This window comes from Ursus arctos, unplaced genomic scaffold, assembly GCF_023065955.2.
Source record: "Ursus arctos isolate Adak ecotype North America unplaced genomic scaffold, UrsArc2.0 scaffold_6, whole genome shotgun sequence".
Lineage (NCBI taxonomy): Eukaryota > Metazoa > Chordata > Mammalia > Carnivora > Ursidae > Ursus > Ursus arctos.
This window is the reverse complement of record NW_026623078.1, coordinates 70,887,381-70,912,619: the sequence shown is the minus strand read 5'-3', so window position 1 is coordinate 70,912,619 and position 25,239 is coordinate 70,887,381. Positions and strand designations below refer to the sequence as shown.

The following is a 25,239-nucleotide window of genomic DNA, read 5'->3' as shown; positions in this document are numbered from 1 at the left end:
TTAGGCTGGGTCCTGGAACATCCTGGTTACCATAGAATACATAGCAACTGTCTGCCGATGATATCCCTCAGCCAACCTTTTTCACAAACTATCCCCAGAGTTCACTGCAAGCTGGAGGAAGATTTTCTCCAAATGTTCCCTTCGATCCTAAGAGTTAAGCTTTCCTTGAACTGCACGGGGGCAGAAGCCTTAGGTCAGGTGTCTGTTTCTCCACTCTGGCCCTTCTAGCTGGTAGGGCTGTGGGCAGGGGACAGTATCAGAACTTGAGACAAAAGCCAGCCTCCCTCCTGGGCAGTCGATGTGCTGATGCTGGCCCATCTCTGAGTCATTTCATAGAGTGGGTGTTTTCAGCATTCCTTCTGCCCAGGTGACACGGCCTCTAGGCTCATAGCATCTCGGTTTATTTTGTATGCCTCCTCCTCCAGGAAGATGGATCAATCATTTCCTTGTTTAAGATGCAGGAACATGGGGGTACTGGGATGGCTCAGTCGATTAAGCGTCCGCCTTTGGCTCAGGTCATGATCCTCGTGTCCTGGGATCAAGCCCTGCATCAGGCTCCCTGCTCAGCGGGGAGTCTGCTTCTCCCTCTGCCCCTCACCCCACTTGTGCTCTCTCTCTCCCTCAAATAAATACAAAAAATCTTTTTTAAAAAAATAAGATGCAGGAACATGGGGACACAGAGAAGTGCCATGTAGACATACTAGAAGGAAGCAAAAACAAGACTGAAAGATACCAGCTTATTCATGCACTGGGCAGAGCCTTTTGTCGAGTTAATGGTATTTGCTTCCATTGTGAGCCTGACTGCACTGGCACGTTGGCAAGCACCCCACCAGGGTTGTCTATCGGTGAGCTCCTCACACTCCATGAGGTGCTAATTATCACGCTGGTCAAATGAGGCAGTTAACAAAATGTGGTATCGGGGTGTCATCCCGGGTTGCCTGGACTCCACACAGCCTGAATTGTGAACCGCCTTACTGCCTGGTGTGAAACAATGCGTCGGGAACTCTAGATCCAAACTGCAGGTGATCAATGAGAAACCGACCCTTAGAGTGCCATTTACAAAGTGAAAACCCCGCAAGCAGGAGAGGGTTTAAAATACTCTGGAAGGTTCGTTGCTGATCTGCCTTCAGTAAATATTAATTGTTCACATTTTTTAAGCACACGCTCTCTGCTTGGCTTCATTTTAGAGGCTTTGTATAAAGGAATTGATCTAAATTCTCATAAGAGACCTATGAATAGACACTTATTTTCCACTTTTTTGCCATGAGGAAACCACACACAGATGGGTTCCCAAACTTGCCCAAGGTCACATAAGTAATGAGTGGCTATCCTGGGATTCAAATCCAGTTTGGGGCATTGGAGATACATCTATATCTCACAATATCAAGTTTGGAAGATAGATAGATGATAGATAGATAGATGATAGATAGATGATAGATAGATAGATAGATAGATAGATAGATAGATAGATAATCTTCCAAACTTGTTGAGTGAAAATATGCAGAATTGACAACCTAATATCACTATGAGACGAAAAACCAAGAGCTGGCCCAAAGAAGCAGAGGAAACCCTAGCAGTTCTGTGATTATCTATCTAGCCTCTGAAATGTTATCTCGCATAAGCCTCAACTCTTACAAGGGAGACATTGCCCCCATTTTACAGGTGAGAAAATGAGGGCTTAGAGGTTCATGGCCCAAGTTCACATGGCTGTCAGGGGGAGAGCCACATTTGAACTTGGATTCACGTGGGCTCCAGGCCCAGACTTCTGTTATCATTTTTATTAATATCTAACATCTTGTCTTTTGAATGTGTCTCGTGGGTGTCAGTGCAAATGCTGTGAAGAGACAAATGGAAAGAAAACAAAAAAGGAATGTCACTCTGCCTCTATGTTGCCTAGAAAGCAGGTGGAATATCATGTATTTGCCTAAATCCTCACGGTGGTGTCTGTCCTCACACTGGAGTGCCTTGGGCTGCCATTTTGTGTCTGACGTGCATTCCTGCAGACCCGCTTTACGTGGAAGGCTGCTCAGTGGCCTCAGGTTGCAAAAATGAAATCTGATGGGCAAACGCGCCTGAGGCCCCAAAGTCAGCTGCCTGACTTGCTAACGATGAACAATGGAGGTGGAATGTCCGCTCCATATACATTCCAGAGAAGGTGGTTACCCAGCTCATCAGAACAAGCCACTGGGCGGCACTGATGAATGCGGCCATTGTGGAGGCAGTCCCTGCCACGCAGGGGGGAAATTCCTAACAGACTGTTTTCTCACCTCCCTCCCTACTTTTAAATAAATCCCATCACATGATTCCTTCACTCCGACATCAAATAGCCTGTGGTTATGAGGAACAAGACTGAATTCTCTTTGGATAAGGAAAGATAATCAACATGGCTAAGAGTGGTTCTTAGAAGGAACCTGGGAATGGTTGATTTCCACCTTCCCTGATGATGGTTGTGGGTCTGATAGAGACTTTCATGCTGTACTTTTTTTAAGACAACATACCTTTATTATCTTACAGTTCTATAGGTCAGAAGTCCAACAGGGGTCTCACTAACTTAACGCTGCATTTTCAGTTAAACGAAAAGGAAAAAGTTGTCTCAATGTCATCTTTATTCCTAACATGTGATTCAACATTCTCCCACTGCCCCCCTCCCCCCATATCACTGTTATTTTGGACCAAATGACACTTACTTCTTTGGTTTTTAGCCTTCGATAAACTAGACATTCAGAGGGTTTTTTTCCTTCTTCCTTTTTTTTTAATAGAAACATTAATTTTTTTTTAAATTTCAAACAACACTTGGTGTTGACTAGGAATGAGTCAGTCTCTGAAGCCCTGTTTCCCCTTCTTTCTGCTCCCGTAACTCTGTGACATGTGTATCACGGAACCACCTTACTAAACCAGTAAGGGGAGGAAGGATGGGAATGTCCTTTCACACTTGACACAGCCAGTGTCCTGGCTCCAAGTCAGCCATCACCTGGCCCAGTGATCTTAAGCAAGTCTCCACATGGCTTCTGCAAGTCCTGGCCGCATCTTTGTGCAAATGAGGGAAACATGTGGGTCTCTGGGGGACAGGCAGCCAGGCCAGCCCAGAACTGAGCAAATGTCACCCCAGCTGAACTCCAGCCCCTCTGCTCTCAGCCAGGGCAGCCCTCAGCATCACCGGCATAGCCGTTCACAGAGCCCTGTGTCTCTATCTCCATTTATGTGAGGTGGGGCAAAGAGTAAGTGTCCCACCAAATCCTCGGCACTGATGAGGCTAAAAGAACAGTTGATGAATCAGCCTGTTAAGAGGAGATGTCTTCTGCTCTGGTTCGATTCTACCTCACCACCTGACCCCTCCATAAAAAATACTTCTAATGAAAAGCCAAGACAACCATTCGCTCTTCTGAGATTGCCACTTCCCGCACTCCCACACTCAGAGGATTCGATCAACAGGCAGGACGGGCTGTAATAGCGTGCAGCCCATGTAGTCACACAGGCCCCACGCCCAGAAGGGCTTCGCACTGGCTCTAATGCTCTGATGTCACCATCTTAAAGTTCGAAATCATTTCGAACACGGGTCCTACATTTTCATTTTGCACTGAGCCCTACAAATTATGTCTCTGATCCTGCCAACAAGCTTCACAGCATGAGATAGCTTTCTCACACCACACAAGAGATTTGGAAAGAACAATGGGATATGTCGTCTGTCTGCTGAACAAAAAGGCCCCAGTCATACTTGGAGTGCAAGGCAGGACGATGCACAGGACTAAGCAAGGGTGTGAGGCGGCAACCCAAGCTGGGTGCAGCCCTACAGCCCGCAAGTCTTCACACATATTCCCTAAACTGCCTGAACCCAGACATCCTTCTCTGTACATCAAGAGTCCTAATGGCTACTCTTCTGGGTTAATAATGAAGAAAGGTCTGTAAACAAAGAAATTGTCGGGCATGTGGCAGGTGCTCAACAAATGTGAGTCCCCTTGCCCATGTGCTTCAGAAATAGATACTCAAGATGGGCCCTGCCACGGAGTGATTCCACAAAGCAGAGAGGTGACTGGTGGCCCTAAAAGATCCTTCAGCTCTAGGAGTGCGTGATTCTCCATTAACCAAGGCCTAGAAGCCAGCCCTCCTCTAGTCCGTGGATATGAGTCAGAACACTTTTGGTTGCAAGGGCAGAAATCCAACTCATTGACTTCAAGAAGGTGGTACTTCATTAACAAAACTGGGAAGTGCTAGGAAACGGGCACTGCTGCGTCTGAGGATTTATGTGGTGGTATTCAATCTCTCTTTCTCTCTCCATACTTCTACTCTTTTTGTCTCTGCCTTGCTTTGCTCTAGACTCACTCTTTCAGCTGAACAAGCCCAATCAGAAGAGATCTCTCTCTCTTTTTCAATATCTCAATATCAACCAAAGAAAAGGCTCTGATCCTGCTTGGATTATACTCCCACTCCTGAGCCAATCACAAATTGCCAGATTGACAGGGTCTGTACCCACCCAGGGGCCGGACAAGGGGGCTTAATCCTCAGGGGACTGACAACCCTAATGAAAACACATAAAATGGGGGACAGGGAAGCCCCCCAAAGGAATAGCGATGCCAGACAAATAAACACAACATGTCTACTGGACTTTATGTGGTTTCCTATTCCTTCCCCACGGGGGCCAAAGGAAATAAAAGGCAGGACAGGGGAATCGGGTGCATGGTGCAGAGAGCAGCACTTACACCAGCCTTCACTGAAGCATGGGAAATAAGGGACACGTGTCATCAAAGAGAATCTCTGTGAGGGAAGGCCAGGAACTAAGAAAACACAGGGTCTGTTCAAAGCTATGAGTTGTGTCACTGCAATTAACCTCACATCTTTACATTTTTAATAGTGATACATTTATTTTTATGTTGACCTTTTGTTTAGGCAACCAATACTGTTTTTCCATTTTAGTGCTAATAGATTTCCTTTTGAAAATAACTTTAAGTAAAAACCAAGTAGGTAGCAGAAAGAAAAATAATAAGCAAATAATAATAATGTCCACTAGCTGTGGACAGATCGGTGCATGTATTATACCAATGACCAAAGTCAGAGAAACACTAGGTTAGTGAATAAACAGAACATTCTCTCCCCAAGGAACAGTAAAAACCAGTAACTCTGCTATTGCTGGTCCATAAGTATCTCTGGCAACTAAATGTTGTGTCTTTCATTGTGTTGATGGCGAAGCTTTAGTCCAGGCCACCAAATGCATCTGTAATAAGATCCTAGAACCCTCGCCTTCTGCCTGGCAACACTACTCCCCAGACATACTTGTGCCTCATGGCAAAAGGGGAGAACAAGCATTCCAGGACACTGGCCTACTGTATTATTCTCTGTCTCAGAGGAAGTCACACAAAGGTAGGATTGATGTCAGAACATCTCATCTCAGGCTGATTGTCCTTACGAACAGAGGGGCCCATTCTCCATGGTCATCTAAGGCCAGCAGACTCCAAGGAGTACCAGTCATCTCTCTGGGGCCAGAGTTTCCCCAGCTGATTTCCACATGTACCCACGTGTAAAGTAGCAGCTGGTCCCTCATTTGGATGACTTCTTCGTCTTCCAAATAGCTACCAATGTCAGCCAGAGACAATTCAAGCATGCCTATATTGTCCACTCACCTTTTCAATTATTTTCTCCAGGCCAAAGCGAGGAGTCATCAGGGTTTTGATGTGGATCGGGATGCCAAAAAGCTGAACAAAGCCTGCAAAGGAATGGGTATGAAATACATTTTGTTTTTTAACTTACTTTTGAAGTTGATTAAATTTGATCTCATGTCCAACTTTCCCATGATCTTAGGAAGATGACCTTGTGCATTCCAAGCTAACCCAAGTTAATTACTTCTAGGGCTCTCTTTGTAAAAGATCCCCAAACCATAATCAGATCCTAATGCTTTTCAAGATTCACTATGATAGTTAAAAATTGGATACTATGACATTGAATTTAACCTTGAGGTGGAAGAAACTTCATGAGAAGTGTAGTCATGCAATCCTAATGTCATCCAAGCCCCTCTGATCCCTTTCACGAGAGGTGGTGGGAAATAGGGTCTGATGAAAGCTGGATTAGGGATCTGGGAACTGCATCTAGAAGTAGATCAAGTAAACCTAAAACTGTGGCCAAGGTCAAGAATCAAGGGTCAAGACCAGAGAAGCCATTTACGTCGATGCCTAAGGTAAGTGCATGACTAAGAAGGAGAGACTAAAAAGGGATCAGGAATAAGGTAACCTAAGTAACAAGGTGAGATGAAGGGGAGAGCATCTAGAAATAAGGCCACGAGGAGAGGCTCTGAGACCCAAGGAGGTCTCTGATGAAACAAGTTTCTAGTCCCAGAAACCTGGGTTTTAGTATATTCACAGGATCAGTAACGGTCATTAATTCCAGAACATTTTCCCTGCCCCAAAAGAAACCTCATTGCTGTTAGCAGCCACTCCCCACTCCCTCCTCCCTTCAGGTCCAGGCAATCATCATCCACGTTCTGTCTCTATGGATTTGCCTATTCTGGACGTTTCATATAAATGGAATCGTGCAATCTGTGACCCTTTGAGTCTGGCTTCTCTCATTTGGCATATAGTTTTGCAAAACCAAGTGCTAGATTTTTACTTAGAAGTACATCAGTGAAGATTTACTTTCCTAGGAGTGGGTATTGTGGTCGAACAAATACAGCCATAAATTCTTTGTGCGACTCCAGAGAAAGAACTGGGATCCATAGTGGAAGCTCTAAGAAGAGCTATTTTGCTTCAATATAAGGAACTATCTGATTAGAAAATAGTCTGCCTTGTCCAAGCAATGTTGGAGAAGTTCCAAGGAGTTGGGGTTGGAGAAGATCTGGTAGGAAAGTGGTAAAAGTAAGTGAACACTTACATAGTAAGTGTTCTTGAATAAATCAGAGGGAGAGGGAGCTGGAAATGAAGGATGACAACTAGCTTGCTTGGTTTGGGGGAGTGGGGAGGAGGCATCAGAGGAAAGCTCAGCAGAGAGGAGCTGCCTCTTGCTCATATCCTGACCTGGCTCATGTTGTATTTGGACAACAGCTGCTGGGAGCCATGTTTGCCTGGAAGTGGCAGGATGTTTACAGCTCTGAGTCTTGCTGAGTGGCTGAGCCAGCCTCACAGGTGCTTCCCTGCTGCTTCTCAAGTGAGGTCCTGACACCTGGATGTGGGTTGGAGACAGGAGTGAAGTGGATGTGGGAATAACGCAGCTGCAGTTAATGATCAATCCCCACGTTCGTAGCCACCTAGTGAGTTCGGTTCAAAAAGCACAGATGGAGAGCCCACTGAATGCCAAAATCAGTGTTTTCTTCTCCCTTTTGGATGTGGTTTCAAGGTGGGAGCACTGTCGTGTGATTACTGTCGTGGGGCACCTTCTACGTGCCAAGTGCCAAGCTAGGCACTGCACACAGGTCGCCCTGTGTAACCCTCCCGACAACCCTAGAAAGCTGTCCTCTAACGACTTCACAGACGAGAGTGCTGAGGCTCAGAGGTTAACTATCTTGCCCACGGTCAGAGAGTTAGGAAATGAGGGCGGGATGATTGGAAACGAGGACCATCTTGGAAAGCTATGATTTGGTTGAAGGTCTAGAATTCTAGAATTCCAACCTCTACTAAAAAGTGCCAGCCAGGGGCTCCTGGGTGGCTCAGTCGGTTGAGCATCCGACTCTTGGTTTCAGCTCAGGTCATGACATCGGGGTCATGAGATCGAGCCCCACGTTGTGCTCTGCGCTCAGCAGGGAGTTTTCTTGAGATTCTCTCTCTTCCTCTGCCCCTCCCCCAACTCTCTCTCTCAAATAAATATACCTTTTTTTTTTTTAAAAAGTGCAAGCCAAAACAAAATTGCATCATTGGCAAAATTTGTCTGCCAGACCATGCACCCATCTCATTGACATCCCAGCCCTGCCAAGGCTGGCTTTACATAACCCGTAGCCATAAAGTTGCCCCATAGGACAACTGCAAAAGTTGTCCCATAGGCACAAAGGTGAGTGGTATAGGTCATTTTAAGTTTTTGAGAAGCCAAATTTTTAAAAAGCAGGTGAAATTAATTTTAACAATATACATTCGTAAAGTCAATACTGTATCAAAAATATCATCTCAACAGACAATATAAAAATTAATGAGATATTTGACAACCATTTTTTTTCACATTGAGTCTTCAAAAGACTGTGTGTTTCTATACTTACAGAACATTTCAACTTGATCCAGCCACGCTTCATGTCCTCCACAGCCCCATGTATCCACTGGATGGGGCACAGTGGATCTAGGGGCCCCACTCATCAACAACGTGTGTGCTCCCCACCCCCTCATCCTCCTACACGATTCAAAATAAGAATGCTGTATCCTAAAATAATATTTGATTTTTACAGATCACATAAAACTTACAGATTTCCTTGTTTCTTTTGTGCCCCTGCTTTCCTGGGTCCTCACGATGTGTGTGGTCTGGGTCTTGGTTAACCCAGAACAGCCTTTTACCCTCCCCCCTACACTGACACTCCTTGTCAGGCCTTCCTCTTGGAACTCCAGGCCTCTCTGCTGGCCCTTCTGAGCAGAATGCCTTACACCTGAGCGTGCATGGACCCAACACCCATTATCCTTTCTGAAATGGGAAAGGATGCTTGTCATTCTCCCTCAAAGAAACACAGAAAGAGGCTCCAGAAGAAAACAGCTGCCATGGAGATTACCCTAGTTCTATCCAGCTCATGGCTTCTCAACCTTTAATGTGCCTTTGAGGCACCAGAGAGTTAATATGCAGATTCAGACTGGTAGTTCTAAGTCGTTTCTAAAAGCCTGCATTTCCAGTAAGTTCCCAGGTGATGCTGATGCTACGAGTCCTGGGACCGCGCTTTGGGGGCAAAATCTCATCCATCTGAGAGCCACGGGGCTTAACGCCGCTCAAGCCACACTGGTGGGGAACCAGGCCCAGAACTCAGATCTTGTGACCCCGAGCTCAGTTCTCTTTGCTCTCGCCAGGCGTGGGAATGAACTTTGGGCCTGGGTTTGAGCCCCTGCTCTGGAACCTACTGGCGCCATGACCTTAGTCTTCTCAACTGCAAAATGGGGCTAATAATGCCTCGTTACAGAGAGGGGCTGAGGGTCAGGAGGCCTCACGGTGCTCAGAGCTTCTCTGGCCCTCATTACAGGCTAGTCTGCTCCTTTTGAATGATAAGCTCAGATCCCAAATCCCCACAAGGCCCATTAGATCAGTATGAGCCGCAAGGTGGCCCACCCTTGGGTGGCCTGTGTTCTTCATCACTGCGGGCATACCAGGTGTCACGCCCCCCCCAAAGATATGTCCACCTAGAACCTGTGAATGTGACCTTAATTGGCAAAAGGGTCTTTGCAGATGTGAGTTAAGGACCTTGAGAAGGGATCAACCTGGGTTACCTGGGTGGGCCCTAAATCCATTGACAGGTGTCTTTAAAAGAGACAGAAGAGGGGCGTCTGGCTGGCTCAGTCAGTGGAGCATGCAACTCTTGATCGTGGGGGCTGTGAGTTCGAGTCCCACATTGAGTGCAGAGATTACTTAAATAAATAAATAAATAAATTTTTTAAAAAAGAAAGAGAGAGGCAGGAGAGAAGCAGACATGCAGGGAGAGGCTGTGTGGAGCCGAAGCAGAGAGTAGAGTAATGTTCCAGAAGCTGAGCTAAGGATTGCTGTCAGCCTCCGGAAGTTGGAAGAGGTGAGGAACAGATTTGACCCCAGAGCGGCTGGTGGGAATGTGGCCTTGCTGACATCGTGATTTCAGACTTCTGGCCTCTGAATCGTGAGGACATGTATTGCTGTTTTAAGCCACAGAGCTTGGAGTCATTGTTATAGGAGCCTCAGGAAACGAATACTGTGGGCAAGTGAAAAGCAATGACCCTCACTGGCAGGCAAGGTTCTCCCCACTCGTGGCTTCCTCCACCTTCCCTGCACCCCTCTTTGCAAAGGAGACACCGAGGGCCTGGGAAGCCCACCGTCCCCCAGCTCGGCCAGGCTGCTGGGGCTGATGTGTGCAGCCGAGCCCCAGCCCCCAGCGTGCTGTCCAGATCACTCGCGTGGCACAAGGGCCCCGGGTGTGAAGCAGAGGGCACTTCAAACCCAGCGACCTCCCTCCTGCTGGAACTCAGCTCAGTCTCCTCCCAGAAAATTGCCGGAGAAAAAAAGTGAGGAGGCCCTCTGGCACTCCCAAGGCTGGCGATCACCCTGGGCCTGACCTCTACTGTATAATTACTCCGCACTGTCCGATGCACAAGGCAGAGCTGAGGTCCCTTCTTGTTTTTTAAGAAGTCTTTCCCAGAACCACTGGGGACTGGCCCCAGGGCCTCAAACCATTGTAAATGTTTACAGGAAATTGTTCAGCACCACAGACTGCTTATATGACACACATATTGTGAAATGTAAAATGAGGTCATTGTTCAGTAAATCACTTCTTGGTCGGGTAGTGGGAAAGGCTCCCAGGATAAACCTGAGCCCCAGATTCAAAGGGCTTGAGGGAAATCTGGTTATTTCCAGGCTCTCCCCCAATCTCTAGGCTGTTGCGGAGCCATCCCAGAACTGCTTTGGTCCCTGGTCTCACTTTCTAAAGCATTCCAGGAAGGAGAATCTAAAAAACATGATTTTTAAAATGTTGACTTTCCTAAATTATCCAGATATGGGTTGACTCTGGCATCAGAGTAGAAGATTTCCAATTGGTCCCTGCTACAGAGAGCCCACGCAAGTGGCACACGCAGCTTACACCAGTGCAGAGACAAGATCCCTCATAATGCTATGCGAAAGTCTCTATTCACTCACTCACTCATTCATTCATTCATTCGCCCATATTTGCATGCATTTAAGTATCCAAGCATTCAGCAGGTCATCTGATGAATATTGAGAGGCTTCTTTGTGGCTATAGCAGTGAGCGAACCCCCCTGTCCCATGAGACGTGCGGTGTGACATGGCAGAGACGGGACAGAGAACGGGCCATGTGAGGGACACAGAAGGCAGAATGCCTCATCTGTTCCAAGAAAGTGCAGTGAGTTGAGTCCTAAAGGAGGAGTGGGAGCGAAGGTGAGGATCCAAGACAAAGGTGTTCCAGGTAGAGGGAAGAGCCCACGTAAAGACCCAGGGGCGAGAAAGGAAGTGTTGCTCGTTTCTAGGTGCTGCCCATGGTTTATGGAGAACCTGGAAGAGGATGGGTAGGAGGGACATGACTTTGAAAGGCAAGTAGGAGCGACTCCAAAAGGCCTCATAGGCCCCACTGAAGCGTTGAGACTCAAGTCTGGAGTTGAAGGGCCCAATGCTACAAGCTTTGACGCAGAAGAATGAGCGGGTGAGCTGCTCCTCCACAAACACGTTCTGGGGACAGTGAATGCCGGTCGGAAAAGGTGTGTGTAAGGCCGGAACCCCATCTGGGGTCCGTGGTTCTGCTGAGGAACGTGACCGACGTGAGGGTGAAGAGAAAGGAGTGGCTCTGAGAGACACCAAGGAAGTGGAGTAGTGAGGTCCCAGTGGTAACAAATTGGATGTGGGGCGAGGGGAAAGAGGGAGCCACGGACGAGCCCCAGATTCCTGGCTGGCCCAAGCTGGTGAATGGGCCGCCTGGGAGGCAGGAAGGCTCCTTCCAAGGATGACACGGGCAGGGCCCCAGGGGTGAGAGGCAGAGGCCCTCCCAGAAAGAAGGGGGCCAATTCAGGAGAGTTTGATGAGAAAAGAAATCCCTTCTGAAGTGAGATTTCTGGCACTCAGAAGTTTAAAACAAAAAAAAGTCACAGGGGAAGTAATTGGATACCCATGATGAAGGTGGGGCCGCAAGGAAAAATTGCGGAGAAACAACGTAAATCACAGCGCTCGCACTGAGCCGTAACTAGGCGGTGATTAATCACCGCTCTTCTCGTAGGTGAGCTCATCCTCGAATTTTCTGTTTCTCCAGTTGGAATCAAACAGCTAGGCCTTTCCAGCATGGTCCAGGTGGAACTAATCCCTGAGACGTCAGGGACAGTCTGAGGACACAAAGCTAGTGGCCGTGTCAGGACCGGCACACAGCTGTCCTATCCCTGTCACCCCAAACCCTGCCGTGAGGACCGGTGCAAGGGCGAGACATGGGTGGAAACACCTCCAGCCTCTGCCAGCAAAAACAGAAGGGGATAACATTTTTGTTTTAATCAACTCATTCAGCCCCTTTCCTTTACAAAACATCAGCAAAATCACATGCTTAATGACTTAGTGAGATCTTTATATATGGTTGACCCTTGAACAACACAGGTTGGAACTGAATGGGTCCGCTTACATGCAGATTTTTTACAGTACTGTAAATGTATTTTCTCTTCTTTATGATTTTCTCAGTTTACATTTACTTTTCTCTAGTTTATTCTAAGAATACAAAATGTGATACACAAAACATATAAAAATGTGTTGATTGACTATGTTATCAGTAGGGCTTCTGGTCAATAGTAGATTATTACTTAAGTCTTACGTTTTTGAAGACTCACAAGTTATACATGAATTTTCTACTGTAAGGGGAGTTGGTGCCCCTCACCCCTGTATTATTCAAGGGTCAATGGGGTGTGTGTGTGTATATATACATATCATACAGTCAGTAAGGCGAGAGGCATTATTTGAATCCAGGCTGAAGAATCTAATTCAGGGTTTGCTGTTTAAATAGGCTTTCTCATTCCCATGCCTTCAATACCCGGATCATCTTTCCAGTCCTGTCTCCACGGATATTCTAAAGGATATTCTAAAAAGAATATCCTCTTCTTCCTTATCCATTATAGTTTTTGGTACTAATCAAATTGCCTACAATGTGTATGTATTACTTTGAGCATCAGGGGAAAAAACTTTTTAGAAAGAGTGTAATTTAAAGATATAATAGTCAGGAGTTTAAAGAGGCAACTACCCATCATGGGTCCCATTAGGACTTCTCTCTTGAGATTGACAAGGTTATGGGTGGGCTTGATATTGTAGCAATTTGGGCCTATATTTTAATCTCTTTCACTCAGTTTTAAGTACCTGGAGGCCAAGGAACAGACCATACTGGTTTTTTTTAGATGGTTCAGTTTTATTGAGGTGTAAATTCACATACCATACAATTCACCCAAAGTGTACAATTCAATGGTTTTTAATATAGTCACAGGTATGTGAAAGCCTCACTGCGATTTCGAACATTTTCATCACCCCAAAAAGAAACCTCCTACTCTTTAGCTATTACCCCCGCACCCACCCCATCCCCACACACTACTTTCTGTCTCTATAGATTTCCCTATTCCGCACTTTCGTAGGAATGGAATAATATAATATGTGGTCTTCAGTCACTGGCTTTCACTTCGCATGATGTTTCAAGGTTCATTCATATTGTACATGCATCAGTACTTCATTCCTTTTTCTGGCCAAGTAATACTCTGTTGTCTGGGTATACCACAGTTGTTCATCCATTTGCCCATCGATGGGCATTCAGGACGTTTCCACCTTTTAGCCATCATGAATGACGCGGCAATGAACATTTGGGTGCAAGTTTTGTGTGGACATTTGTTTTCTTTTCTCTCGAATATATACCTAGGAGTGAAATTAAGGCCATACTCTTTCCTCTTTCTGCTACAACGCCCAGCACCGTGCTTCATGCAGTGTGAGGCCTCCGTGGATATTTGTCAAGTGAGTGAGAAGAAGACACTTCTCCACAAGACTTTAAAGCTAAAGGGTCCATCTAGGTTCCACCAAAGCCTCTGACCACAGCCCTAGCTTCCCGAGAATTGACTAAAGTCAACCTCCATCTTCTTTCTTGTTCACTCTTGGCCTTGTGTCTTTCTCCCGCACTTTAGGAACTGATGAAGCAGCCATCATTGAGTTGTTATCAAGCCGGACATCGGATGAGAGGCAACGAATCAAGCAGAAGTACAAGGCAACGTACGGCAAGGTGATTCCACGGGTCCTCGCAAGCAGGCTCACGGGCTTGGCCTGTATCTTTAAAGCTTTCCTGAGTAGCTCCAGAGAAAACAAGATAAGACTACTCTTTACAATTTTAACTGATTACAGAGAAACTGAAATTGCCTTGTTAACTTAAGAGCCTACAAAATCAATATTCCTTAACTCCTTCTGAAAATTGACTTCCTTTTTCTATTAATCCCTCTGTCATTTTTCCACTCATTTGGACCAATTCTACGTGTTAACGTACAGAGAGGCCGGTGACTTGAGAACCAGTTTTCATAGGTGGGTTTTCATACAAGAATTCTTTATCTATTCACTGGTCTTCAAGAATGATACATTCTTCATAAGTGATTGCGACAGAAAACTAAAAAACAGAAACAAAAACAAAACACAAACCTCCATTTCATTAAGCATGAACACACGTTTTCTTTCTTTATGTGTCTTTTCTTTCCTTCTTTTTGTTGTTGCTGATGGTGTTAACATATAGAAATCTTTAAGTATGCATTAGGCTATTTTCTTTATTAACATAGGATGAACACAATTTAACCTTTTCTTAATGTCATTAGAATTATTAGCATGAAAAATGAATATTAATCATTATGCTGTATTCGAATCCATATTTATAAAACCTTTACAGTTTCAATCCCTCTCTGTATAAAGAGACAGAGAGATAGGTTTTCTTACTTATTTGACACTGGGCAGGCAACAATCTCCTTAGGCCTTGGTGTCCTCACATCCAGAATGAAAATGGTAATTTACCTCCCTTCCCTGGTTGCTGAGAGAATCAAGCAGGCTAATGACAGCACCTGTCAGTAAAGGGAAGCGATCCTAGGTTTGACTGTTTCCATTTGACAGAGAGGAAACCTGCAGCTTCTCTGTGTGCATGACTCATTGCAAAATCACACATTTAGTAAGAAATTAAGAACCGACACTCCAATCCCAGTCTTTTGACTCCAGGTCCAGCATCCACTTCTGAAGAGCCCATTGCCACGAGAGGAGCTATTTCTTTCCACACTCCATGGCCCAGATGGCTGTGCTTTGATAGTTTTTCTGCGTCTCTCCTCACAGTCGGGCTTGTCAATGTCATTCCTTGATGACATTGATGAAAGTAAGTGAGTCTTCAGTTCAGCTGCATGGAACTGAGTTGAATGACATTGAACTTTTATCCTTGTCGGCATACCTCATTGTAGCAGCCCCTCAAGTGCTATGTCTACCCCCACCCTACCCACAAGGAAAGTCAGATCAGGCTTCTTACGCTTCAGGGGAAAGCAGAGTAAATGAGCTCGAGGCGAGGACTTAGGGGCTCAACTAAAGGCCACGTGGGCATCTCCAGCACCAAACTTCGCAACAGCAACACGTGCCCACCGTTTGCTTACGCACCAGTTCGCAGCTGTTTCAGACAGCCCAGACTGCCAAGGAGGTGGTCTGGAATCACAGCATCTGAAGCTCGAAGACATTGGCAAGGGACCAATGTAGGTCCCCATGTCAACCGAGCTCCAAAGAGAACACGCATCCCAAGGTGACACAGCTAGTGAGCAGGAAAACCAGGATTAGAGCTGAGATATCCTGAGTCGGCTTCTGTGTCCAAACAGAATGTAAACACACAGGGATTTGTTTTCATGCTTGTGGCTTGGAAGGGTAGGCAGCTGGGATTTCTCTTCCCTGCAGTTCTCTGCAATGCCCACCTGACCTGAAAAGACAGGTCCAGTCTTTGGGTGGATCCACACTGGGGCTATTGACCGCAGGCCTGCCTTCACTGGATGCTGCAGTATTTTTATTTTATTTTATTTTATTTTATTTTATTTTATTTTATCTTATCTTATCTTATTTTATTTTTATTTTTTTGTTGGATGCAGCCTTAGATGGAGCAGCTGCCTTAAGAGGGAGGCCCCCTCATGAGACTGCAGAGCCCCCTCCTCAGGCATTATCTTCGAGGTTTTTCTCCCAGGCTCAGAACTCAGAGGTTCATGTGAGAAACAGTTGATTAGCCCATTCTTCGAAGGTTCCCTTCAGCCTGGAATAATAATAATAGTCATCGAACACTTACAGTGTGCCAGGCACTGTGCTCGGGCTTGACACGGATTGTCTCGGCTATTTCTCCCAAAAACCCTAAGAGAGGAGTCTTACTAGCTCCCCATTTTCCAGAGCAGGAAACGGACAGTCGGTGAAAGTACATTTCCAAGGTCACACGGCTGCTGTGACCGTGTCGTTGGCCATCATATCACGTTGCTGAGGGGCCGGACCCACTCCGTGCTGTGATTTGGGTTCCTAAGATGTTAGCTGCTCCAGGGGCCCCCCGGTCTGACCCACAAGGGGCCATGTGAACATGAAGGTCCTGCTTTGAGGTCCTTCTCTGAAGTTGGGGGCATTGGCGACTCTATGTAGACTGAACGCCAATTCTTGTCCCTTTCATCATTAACCCATCATGTCAGAGGGACACGGGTAGGTGCAGGCAGTTTACCTATAAGAAGAGGCACTTGCCAGAAAATATCCGTGATGATGGACACTTGCTACAAACAGGTGTCAGTGGCCATTTCACATACTTCATTTCTTCTCCCTACCTGAGAGCTTTCCCACGTGTCTCCCTTGCCAGATTTAACAAGTTAACCGCACTGAGTGTACAGCTGGCGTGCCCAGGATGGTCCCCGTTTATTCCCGTTGTGCCCCTGCAATGATGGCTACTTTATTGTTGTCCCTTTCGCTCTCAAACCCATTCCCATTTGGATGAAAAATGATCGGATTTCCCTAGAGACAACAAACCCGTATTTCAGTCCTTTCTAGCCAAGCAGGTGTTTGGGGGCGAGTCCTTCGTTGTTGTTTTTTTTTAAGTTAGTAAATGGGAATAATGCCGATCCTTCTCCTGCCAGGGCTGTTCTGAAGATCGGCGAGAAGGCTCTCTGAACCCTAAAATGTCCGGCAAATGCTGCTTGTTATTGTGATTCATATTTGGGGTCTCCAGCCCTGAGCAAGGGGTCTTCGCTGCCGCTCTGCCAGTCCGGGGACAAGATGGATAGGAGGTCCCTGTCTAGGACGGTGACTACCACCAGTGTCCTCCAGAGCAAGTCCCTCATGCCGTAGAGCTCTGTCCCCTCCCCCCTCCCCATGTGTCCATGGCAGCATTCCTGTTGACCCCGAGGCCATGCAGTGGGGAAAGCGACACTTGTCCCTCTGCTTTGGGCCATTCCCCAGTCAGGGCTCTTGATATCTTCCTACAGGACCTGGAGGAGGTGTTCAAGAGTGAACTGAGCGGGAACTTTGAGAAGACAGCCTTGGCCCTTCTGGACCGCCCCAGCGAGTACGATGCCCGGCAGCTGCAAAAGGCCATGAAAGGTCTGGGCACAGATGAGGCAGTGCTCATCGAGGTCCTGTGCACAAGAACCAATAAGGTGAGTTCCAGCCAAGCCCTCAGCCCCAGTCCCTGAGGGAGCATCCGTATGCCCGTCAGAGACGGTTGCAGCAGCCAGAAGGAAAACTACTCCGTACATTCCACTCGAGGGGGTGAGCGAGCGTCTGGACAGAAATGTGTCTGCTTGGCCCGTGCAGGAGAGATCCCTCTCCCAATCTTCTGGCTGTCAATCTTGGTGCTGCTGCCCTTGGCTTGACAGAATAGATCCTTCCAGAACAGCTGTGTCAACACAGCTTTTGTTTTTCTTAAAGGAATGCATAGTTTTATATGCAAGAGGCAAGATTCTGCTTTCCTCTTCCCAGACTGACTTTATGTGTCTTCTGGCAAGAATAATGCAATGCCGGTCTACACATGTTTGTGCAGCTGCCGTGTCTGCGGCTGTCATCTAACATGGAGTACAAAAAGGACTGCAAAGAGGCATGGAGGCCGGTGGTGCAGAGGGGATCCCAGTGACACCCCACCTGGCTGCCAGCACCTTCCTGGAGGTTTCCCTCTGCTTCTTTCAGCAGACCTCTCCCTTCGTCCCTTGGGCACACACTGCCATTTCAGGAGCTGAAAAGAGCCTTTGTTAAGGCTTTAGTAGAAGCCCATTCATCTTTGGTTCCAGAAGCCACGAGCCCCAAGGAATTCATCAAGAGTAGAGTAGTCCACAAATCATTATTCGGAGACCCCTTCCCTCTTCCACAACCATGTAGGATGGGGAAGTCCAGCAAGGAAAATGCCAGAAAGTCCTAACATTCTTGAAGCCTCCAGACAGGAAACAGAAGCAGTGTTTGGAGCAGACAGCAAGGAAAAGCTTCGACGGAGCTCTGATGCTAAAATGCTATTTTCAAAGCCTTGAGTGCGGAAGACACTGGGTTGGTTCCTTCTGCTCAGCCCGTGCTGCCCGGCATATTTCTTGAAGCATCGCGATGCTCCAAGCTACAGCCTAAACCCCCAAACCCCTTCCTAAGCAACCCTGGACTTCTCTTCTTTCCACAAGAGAATAAAAACCCTCCATTTCAAGGAGTTTCCATTCAGGACTGGGCCATAGAGGAATGGTCAGTAAAGGAGGATGCTCTCAGTTTGGTCCAGTAGTTATCCAGCGTTCCCAATGCAACATCCCCCACCTTCCAGAAACGCCACAGTCCCAACCAGGAGGCATCCAATATGGGGGCAAGAAGGTTCCCGTCATTACTTTTCTCTTATTTGACCACATGTGGTTCCCCCTCAGTCTAATTTCCTTCAAGCCCTGCTCTCAAATAGCAAACAAGCTCTTTTTTCCTCCCCAAATCAAATCGATCTGACAGTAAAAGTGGGGAGAGAACAGGCCTCAGGTTCAGGCAGATCCTGGTGGTAGGTTGGAAGGAGGAGAACAGAGGAACTGCATGGCCACAAGTGGTCAGCCCCCACCAGCCCCCATGTCCCCCCATCACCCCCGGGCTCCTCACCTTCCCCTGTCCCCACCACCTTCCCCCCAGCCTGCCCGCTGACTCTCTCAAACAGCTTGCCGGTGAAGCTCTGGGGAAACGCCTGCTTTCAGACGCTGCTGGTTTAAATGTAAACTGAGGCAGCTCTGGAGGGTGCCCCTCAGCTCACGTCATGGAAATACAAAGCACGTCTTCCCAGTACGCACCCTGGAGAGAAGCCTGCACTCCCGCACACAGCATACCGTTTACTGGATGAAGCCTGTTTCAAGTAGAGAAAAATCGGAAACAACCTAAATGTCCATCCATCCGTCGGGAGGCTGGGGGAGTAAACGACGACTGACTGTGGGCTGGAACATTTTGTACCCACTTACAAAACACTAGGTTACACAGAGCCGGGTCTCCGAGATGTCTTACTGAGTGAAAAAATCAGTCAACGACCAACACGTACTGTATCGCACTTTGCTAACACGTTCCCGGAACAATTCTATGTATTTTCAGTAGCACGTCTATCTGTATACAAGGGCGAAGACGAATACCTGGGCAGGTGCTCACTGGACTCGTGGCACGGGCGACCCGAGTGGGGAGGGGCACGTGGGACGGGGTGAGGCGGTGGCCAGATGTCAGCTTGCCACTCGTAGCCTTGCTTTTAACTAAGGAGAATGTCTGCCCCTGTTGCTTGTGTGGCTCGGACTGTTTGCACGGAGGGGTTTTTTCATACCTCCAGGCCCCGAGCCAGAGGGTGGTCCCCCTCTGGAGGGAGTTACGGAGGCATCCTGTGTCCAGAGACAGGCTCCGGCCGCTTCCCTCTCTGGGGCTCCTACTGACCAACCCCACCTTGGAGTAATGATTTTTCTTTCGTTACCCTTCATAGGAGATCATCGCCATTAAGGAAGCCTACCAAAGGTGTAAGTGATTTTTTGTGCTGACTTTGGGTAAAGAATGTTCCTTTGGGGCACTTGGGTGGCTCAGTCGGTGAAGCGCCTGCCTTCAGCTCAGGTCCTGATCCCAGGGTCCTGGGATCAGGCCGCATGTTGGGCTCCCTGCTCAGTGGGGAGCCTGCTTCTCCCTCTGCCTGCTGCTCCCCCTGCTTGTGCTCGCTCTCTCTCAAATAATAAAAACTTAAAAATATAAAATAAATTTTAAAAAAAGAATGTTCCTTTCAAAACACCTCTGGGAAACGAAATCATTTGCTTTCTCCCCTCCCTTTTTCTTCTTCCAAAGTATTTGACAGGAGCCTTGAATCAGATGTCAAAGGTGATACAAGTGGAAACCTAAAAAAAATTCTGGTGTCCTTGCTACAGGTAAGATCAGGCCCACCAAGGGGAACATCTCTTTTGATCAACTCAGCTAATTATAGACCTTAATTACATCTGTAAAAACCTCCTTTGTATATTAACATAACATAATCATGGGGGTGACAGCTTATATTCGCAGGTCTCACCCCCACTCAAGGGAAGGGGATCATACAAGGGCTGGGCTGCTCGGGGTTATCCTAGAATTCCGCCTGCCACAAAGGGCTTAGATTAGACTTCCAGGACCTTCCAGGACCAAGTCTCGGGGTTCTTCGACACCGGGAACCTCCGAGAGGTGAAATGTGATATTTTGAAAGGAAGACTATTAGTTTTCCAACGGAGTCACTCTAGGAGACATCAGGAGGCTGCTTTCAGCCTGCTTCGAGGTCCCTGGGGTTTGTGAGTGACCCTGGCTTTACAAGAAAGAAGACACAAGCGCGGCCACAGAAGCTACTCTATTTATCAGTCGTGCCCTAAAGATGGCAGCAAAGAGCAGCATTGCGGCTTTGCCAGGCTCCTGAGATCACCCCCAGCTTTCCAGGACTTTCTCTTTTTGTTTTCTGTGGTCAAGCAGGAGCTCAAGTTAATAACAATGTGTCCATTTTTCTAGGCTAATCGTGATGAAGGGGATGACGTGGACAAAGATCTAGCTGGTCAGGACGCCAAAGATCTGTATGAAGTAAGTGCGCACACGTGCCAGTCTCAGCAAATTCTTTTTCTCTTTTCAAACTTCTTAGCGCTATTTTCAACAAACGTTTCTTTATTTCATGAAAATGGGAGTTACTTGAGAAATAACTATGATCTTTAGATTATTTTCTCATTGACACGGTCTTCGTGAACCTGTAAGAATTGTTCCTCCTCTTGCGCTCCAGAGTTGACCACTCCAGATCCATTTTGGAACAAGGGAGGGCATAAATAATATAAGAAATATGTGAACGTTACTCGCGGGCAGCGGCTTCAAGCACTTAGTCGATCGATTTGACTTCTAGTCAGTGCATATTTTATAATTTCCTGCAAGGGAGGTCTGGTCACAGAACAGGATAGTCCGTCTTTCTGCAAAAGGCTTTCTTCAAAATGTTTGCATTTGGCCCACAAGGCAGGGGAAGGCCGCTGGGGCACTGACGAGCTCGCCTTCAATGAAGTCCTGGCCAAGAGGAGCCACAAGCAGTTAAGAGCCACCTTCCAAGCCTACCAAATTGTAAGTAAACAAGTACTAGGGTAACGGAGTTCACGCTAAAGCTGCTTGTTTCCAAAAGAAGTCAAGAGCAGGCATCAGGAACGATGGGGGTCTTTGACAACATCCGTGCTTAATCAGAAGTGATTTTGCTTCTCCCCCAACTCAAGGAGCATTCGATAACGTCTGGAAACATTTGAGGCTGTCACTTGTGCCAAGGTCGGGAAACCCTGCTTTACAACAGAGACTAGAAAAGCAGAGGAGAGCCAAGTTGAGGATCAAAGCCCTAGAGTCAGCTTCCAGTTCAAGTCCCGGTCCTATCACTGGCTGGTGACCTAACCTCTCTGTCCTCATTTGTAAAACAAGGACCATAATCTTTATCATCACAGCCTCTTACAGTTGTTTCAAGAGTTAAATAAGATACATGTAAAAGGCTCAGAATAGTACCTGGCATGTGGAAAGCACACGAATACTCTCATTATTATTCCAATTTAGAGCTGGGCTAACAAGGTGCCTACCACTCCCACGACAGATGTCATATACCTCAGAGATACACTCCTGAAAAGACGCATATAAATTACTTTTGTACAATTATGTTTTACCTAATGATAACTTTAAGCCAAGAAGATGAGTTGTTATTTTAAGGCATTTCGTGGCAAGTCCTGCCCTGAAAATCAGTCTTTAATTGCAAGAAGGCTTTTGTGGAGTATCAGATTTTTTTGTCTCCCATTTTATATTTGCAGAGTGCTTTTAACTATTCAAAGCACTTCTGTGCCCTGTATCTCATTTCAATGGCACAACAATACAGGAACGATAATGTAGGCTGAGCAGCCATTGTTACCTACAACTGGACAAGGAACGTCTGTTATGAGTAATGCGCCATCTGTAACTTACCAGGACCACACAGCAAGCCGGTAGCAGAGAGTGGATGAGAACGGCAAGGTTCCCCAGCCCGAGCCTCTACCTCGGCCGGAGCTGGCTTCTCCTCACTCGAAATAGTGTTTCCTATGTGTTGCCAGCAGATGAAAAGACAATAAAGCTTAGGAATTTTATCATTACTGTATATAAGCCTTGAGGGCCCTCTGCTTTCAAATCGTGCCCGGAGTCATGATCAAAGCCAGCTGACCCTGCACTCCCTTGGCCTCTGCTCCTGGAATGTGTAGACTCTGAGCTGGAAGCCTTCTCCATGACCTACACCCTCTTCCCACATGGCTGGGGATGTGGATGGAGTTTCTGGGGATGGCTGCCGTTGGTGATGACTATGGAAACACACATATATGTGAGCATGTGAATGTGTGTGTGGGTGTGTGAACTACTGATCACCTGCAAGGATACTCTTCAGGCCGATTGATCTCAAAATTAATCCCCAAACAGCAGCATCGGTATCACTTGAGAACATGTTAAAAATGAGAATTCTCTTACTTAAAGAGAGAGAATTCTCAGCCCCACCTTTGACCTAAATCAGATTCTCTGGAGTTTGGGTCCTACAATGTATGTTTCAACAAGTCTTCCAGGTGATTCTGGCGCATGTTAAAATTTAAAAGGTCTGCTCTAGACTACTAGCCATATGACCTTGGGCCAGTTATTAAGGATTCTATGCCTCAGTTTCCCCAACTGTAAAACAGGGATAATAACGGTACCTACTTCATAGGCTTAGTAATTAATTAATGAGGTAATAGAAGTAAAGTGCTTAGTACCTGGCATGCAGTAGGTGCTCAGTAAACATAGGCGACTGTTAATTTTCTCCGAATGTGAACCAACAGTGTCCAATAAAGCTCAAATGGACAATAAGATAATTTATTGATTTAATGATTCTTTACATGAAACTAGCTCTAAAATACTACCTACTCATCATTCCAAAAGCTTTCCCAGAACATCATTCGTCTTGATCTTTATCATTGATTTTTGTGAGTTCACCCTGATCTCAAGACCCTGGTTCATAAGTTTTCACATGGGTCTCAGGCTAAAAGCAATAAATTGCTAGCATGAGATCACAGGATTATATTATGTGGCATAGGTTGTCCTGGCATAGAGTTGCGTTTTTATTTTGGCATAGGGTTTTACTTGGCAAAGGGCTTTACCCTTTATTTGCCCTCCAAGTGTGAGCCTTAACTACTGACGTGCTCAGAAATCCCGACCAAGCAATTGAACTTCCCCAGCTCTGCTACGCCACACGAGAACATCACAGTCCCAAAGCTGACCGAACATGAAAGGCTGTGTAGTTAAAAGCTGAAGTAATGGGCATCTGGGTGGCTCAGTCGGCCTCAGTCGGTGGCTCCCCTCCTCAGTCGGTTGAGCATCCGCCTTTGGCCCAGGTCATGATCCCAGGTCCTGGGATCGAATCCCGAAAACCACATCATCAGGCTCCCTGCTCGGTGGGGAGTCTGCTTCTCCCTCTTCCTCTGCTCCTCCCCCCGCTTGTGCTCTCTCATGCTCTCTCTCAAATAAACAAATAAAATCTTCAAAAAAAAAAAAAAGCTGAAGTAAGTCTCTAACAGGGCTCAATATAAATTGTAGGTACACATTCCCAACAGCCCAGGCGCACTGTGTCCCCACCACACCTGTCACCACTTCTCCCCTCACCTTTATGTGTTTCGAAGCTTGTTCCAGAGCCTTTAGCCCTGTAACCACTGAGGCCCAAGCCAGAGGGCATAGGGTTCTGCTGTGGCAATGCTGTCTCTTTGGGTGAATCGGTTTTAAAGGAAAGAAATGTCTCCCCTATTCTTCTAATAGTCTCCCCACAGGCAGAGCTACTGGTAACTAGAGGCCTTTGAGGCTTGTCTGGAATCCACCCCGGCGATGTGTTTTGTACTAAGATCAGAAAACCTGATCTGTCTAAAGAGCCCCCTAAGAATTAAGTATTCCAGTAACTGCAGTAAAAAGCCTGCCATTTGCAAAGGCGATCACAATAGCTTGGGCCAGTCCATTGTTTTCCATTTCCTCCGTGGAGCCCCTGGAGGTGCCTTGGTAGCTCCCAGGAGGGGGCTGTAGGCAGGAGAGAGGTAGAGAAGAGGGGGCACTGTGAACAGTGCCCCCTGGTGTTGTGTGACGAAAAGACGGAGATAGCGGAAACCTAGCAATACAGCCTAGGGCTGGCGTAGGGAAGCCCTCTCCCACCTCCCCAGAACAGCTGCTTCCCTGCTTTGATCTGTTGTACAGACTGAGATCCTACAGAAAATTTAGTGCACTATTCTGGCCCAGGGTTAACAATAGAAACAGAAAGCGCTTTAATGTGAGGATTATTTTTTTAGTAAATGCAGACCTGTGTGAACAAGATGTCCTCTTGAAACGCAATCTCAGCCTACAGAACAAGAACCCTGTTCGTGGGAAAGTGAGACCAGTCCCTTTGGAAATACCAGCTCCCACATCAAACCCAAGAGAGGCTGGGAACAGCTAAGGAAGGGACAGGACTAAAAGCCCCCAGCCAATCCCCATCGTCTAGGTCCATTACCCACACCAGACCTCTAGATGTCAAACCGTGACAAGGAGATCAAGCAACAGAGCCGCATTAAATCTCGACCCTCCTCCCCTCCCCCACATCTACTGTGCTTGCATTGCAAAGAATATTTTATCCACTTGTGTTTTCAGAATAAGCTACATACACTCCACTGGTGTGTCCCCAAAGGCCCCAATTATTTATGGAACCACAATTCTGTCATACCCTCAAAAAACAATTTCTAAGAAAGAAGTTTCAGTATTCTTAATGCTTAACTGCATTTCCCCAAACCCAACAAAGAGCCCTCCTTTCTCTATGTGCCTGCGCTGAGTTCGGCCCAGGTGGTCCTTGCATGAAACATAGTCACCCTCTACTCTGAACTTCAGCTTCTGTAAATATTTGGAAAGAAACCTAACGTGGAATGCTGTGCAGAGTGATATGTGAGCCGGCGGTGAATATAGGATCAGCTGGAATCACCCTGGAGTGAAGGAAAGTGGCATTTTGACATAGTCAGCCCCTGGCCCCAGCCCATGCAGCCCCACTCTATCCGAAACATTAGACCAAGTCCTTATCATGAACTTCACAGCCTCTACTTCTTATTTCACCCAAACTGTGGGTGGCTGAGTCCCCAGTCCCAGGACACGGGAGATGAG

The 25,239-nt window shown here is 46.8% G+C and overlaps 1 protein-coding gene across 2 annotated transcripts in view; it reads left to right on the top strand.

Annotated features, from left to right (window-relative positions):
* ANXA13 (annexin A13) overlaps positions 1-25,239 on the top strand; it is a 54,539-nt gene that overhangs the window by 21,644 nt on the left and 7,656 nt on the right. For both annotated transcript variants that reach the window (XM_048212656.2, XM_057308012.1), the window contains 7 exons: positions 5,637-5,712; positions 13,764-13,858; positions 17,085-17,255; positions 19,556-19,589; positions 19,906-19,985; positions 20,587-20,655; positions 21,073-21,174. In XM_048212656.2, the coding sequence (XP_048068613.1) occupies positions 5,637-5,712; positions 13,764-13,858; positions 17,085-17,255; positions 19,556-19,589; positions 19,906-19,985; positions 20,587-20,655; positions 21,073-21,174 (627 nt within the window). The remainder of the gene's footprint in view (positions 1-5,636; positions 5,713-13,763; positions 13,859-17,084; positions 17,256-19,555; positions 19,590-19,905; positions 19,986-20,586; positions 20,656-21,072; positions 21,175-25,239) is intronic.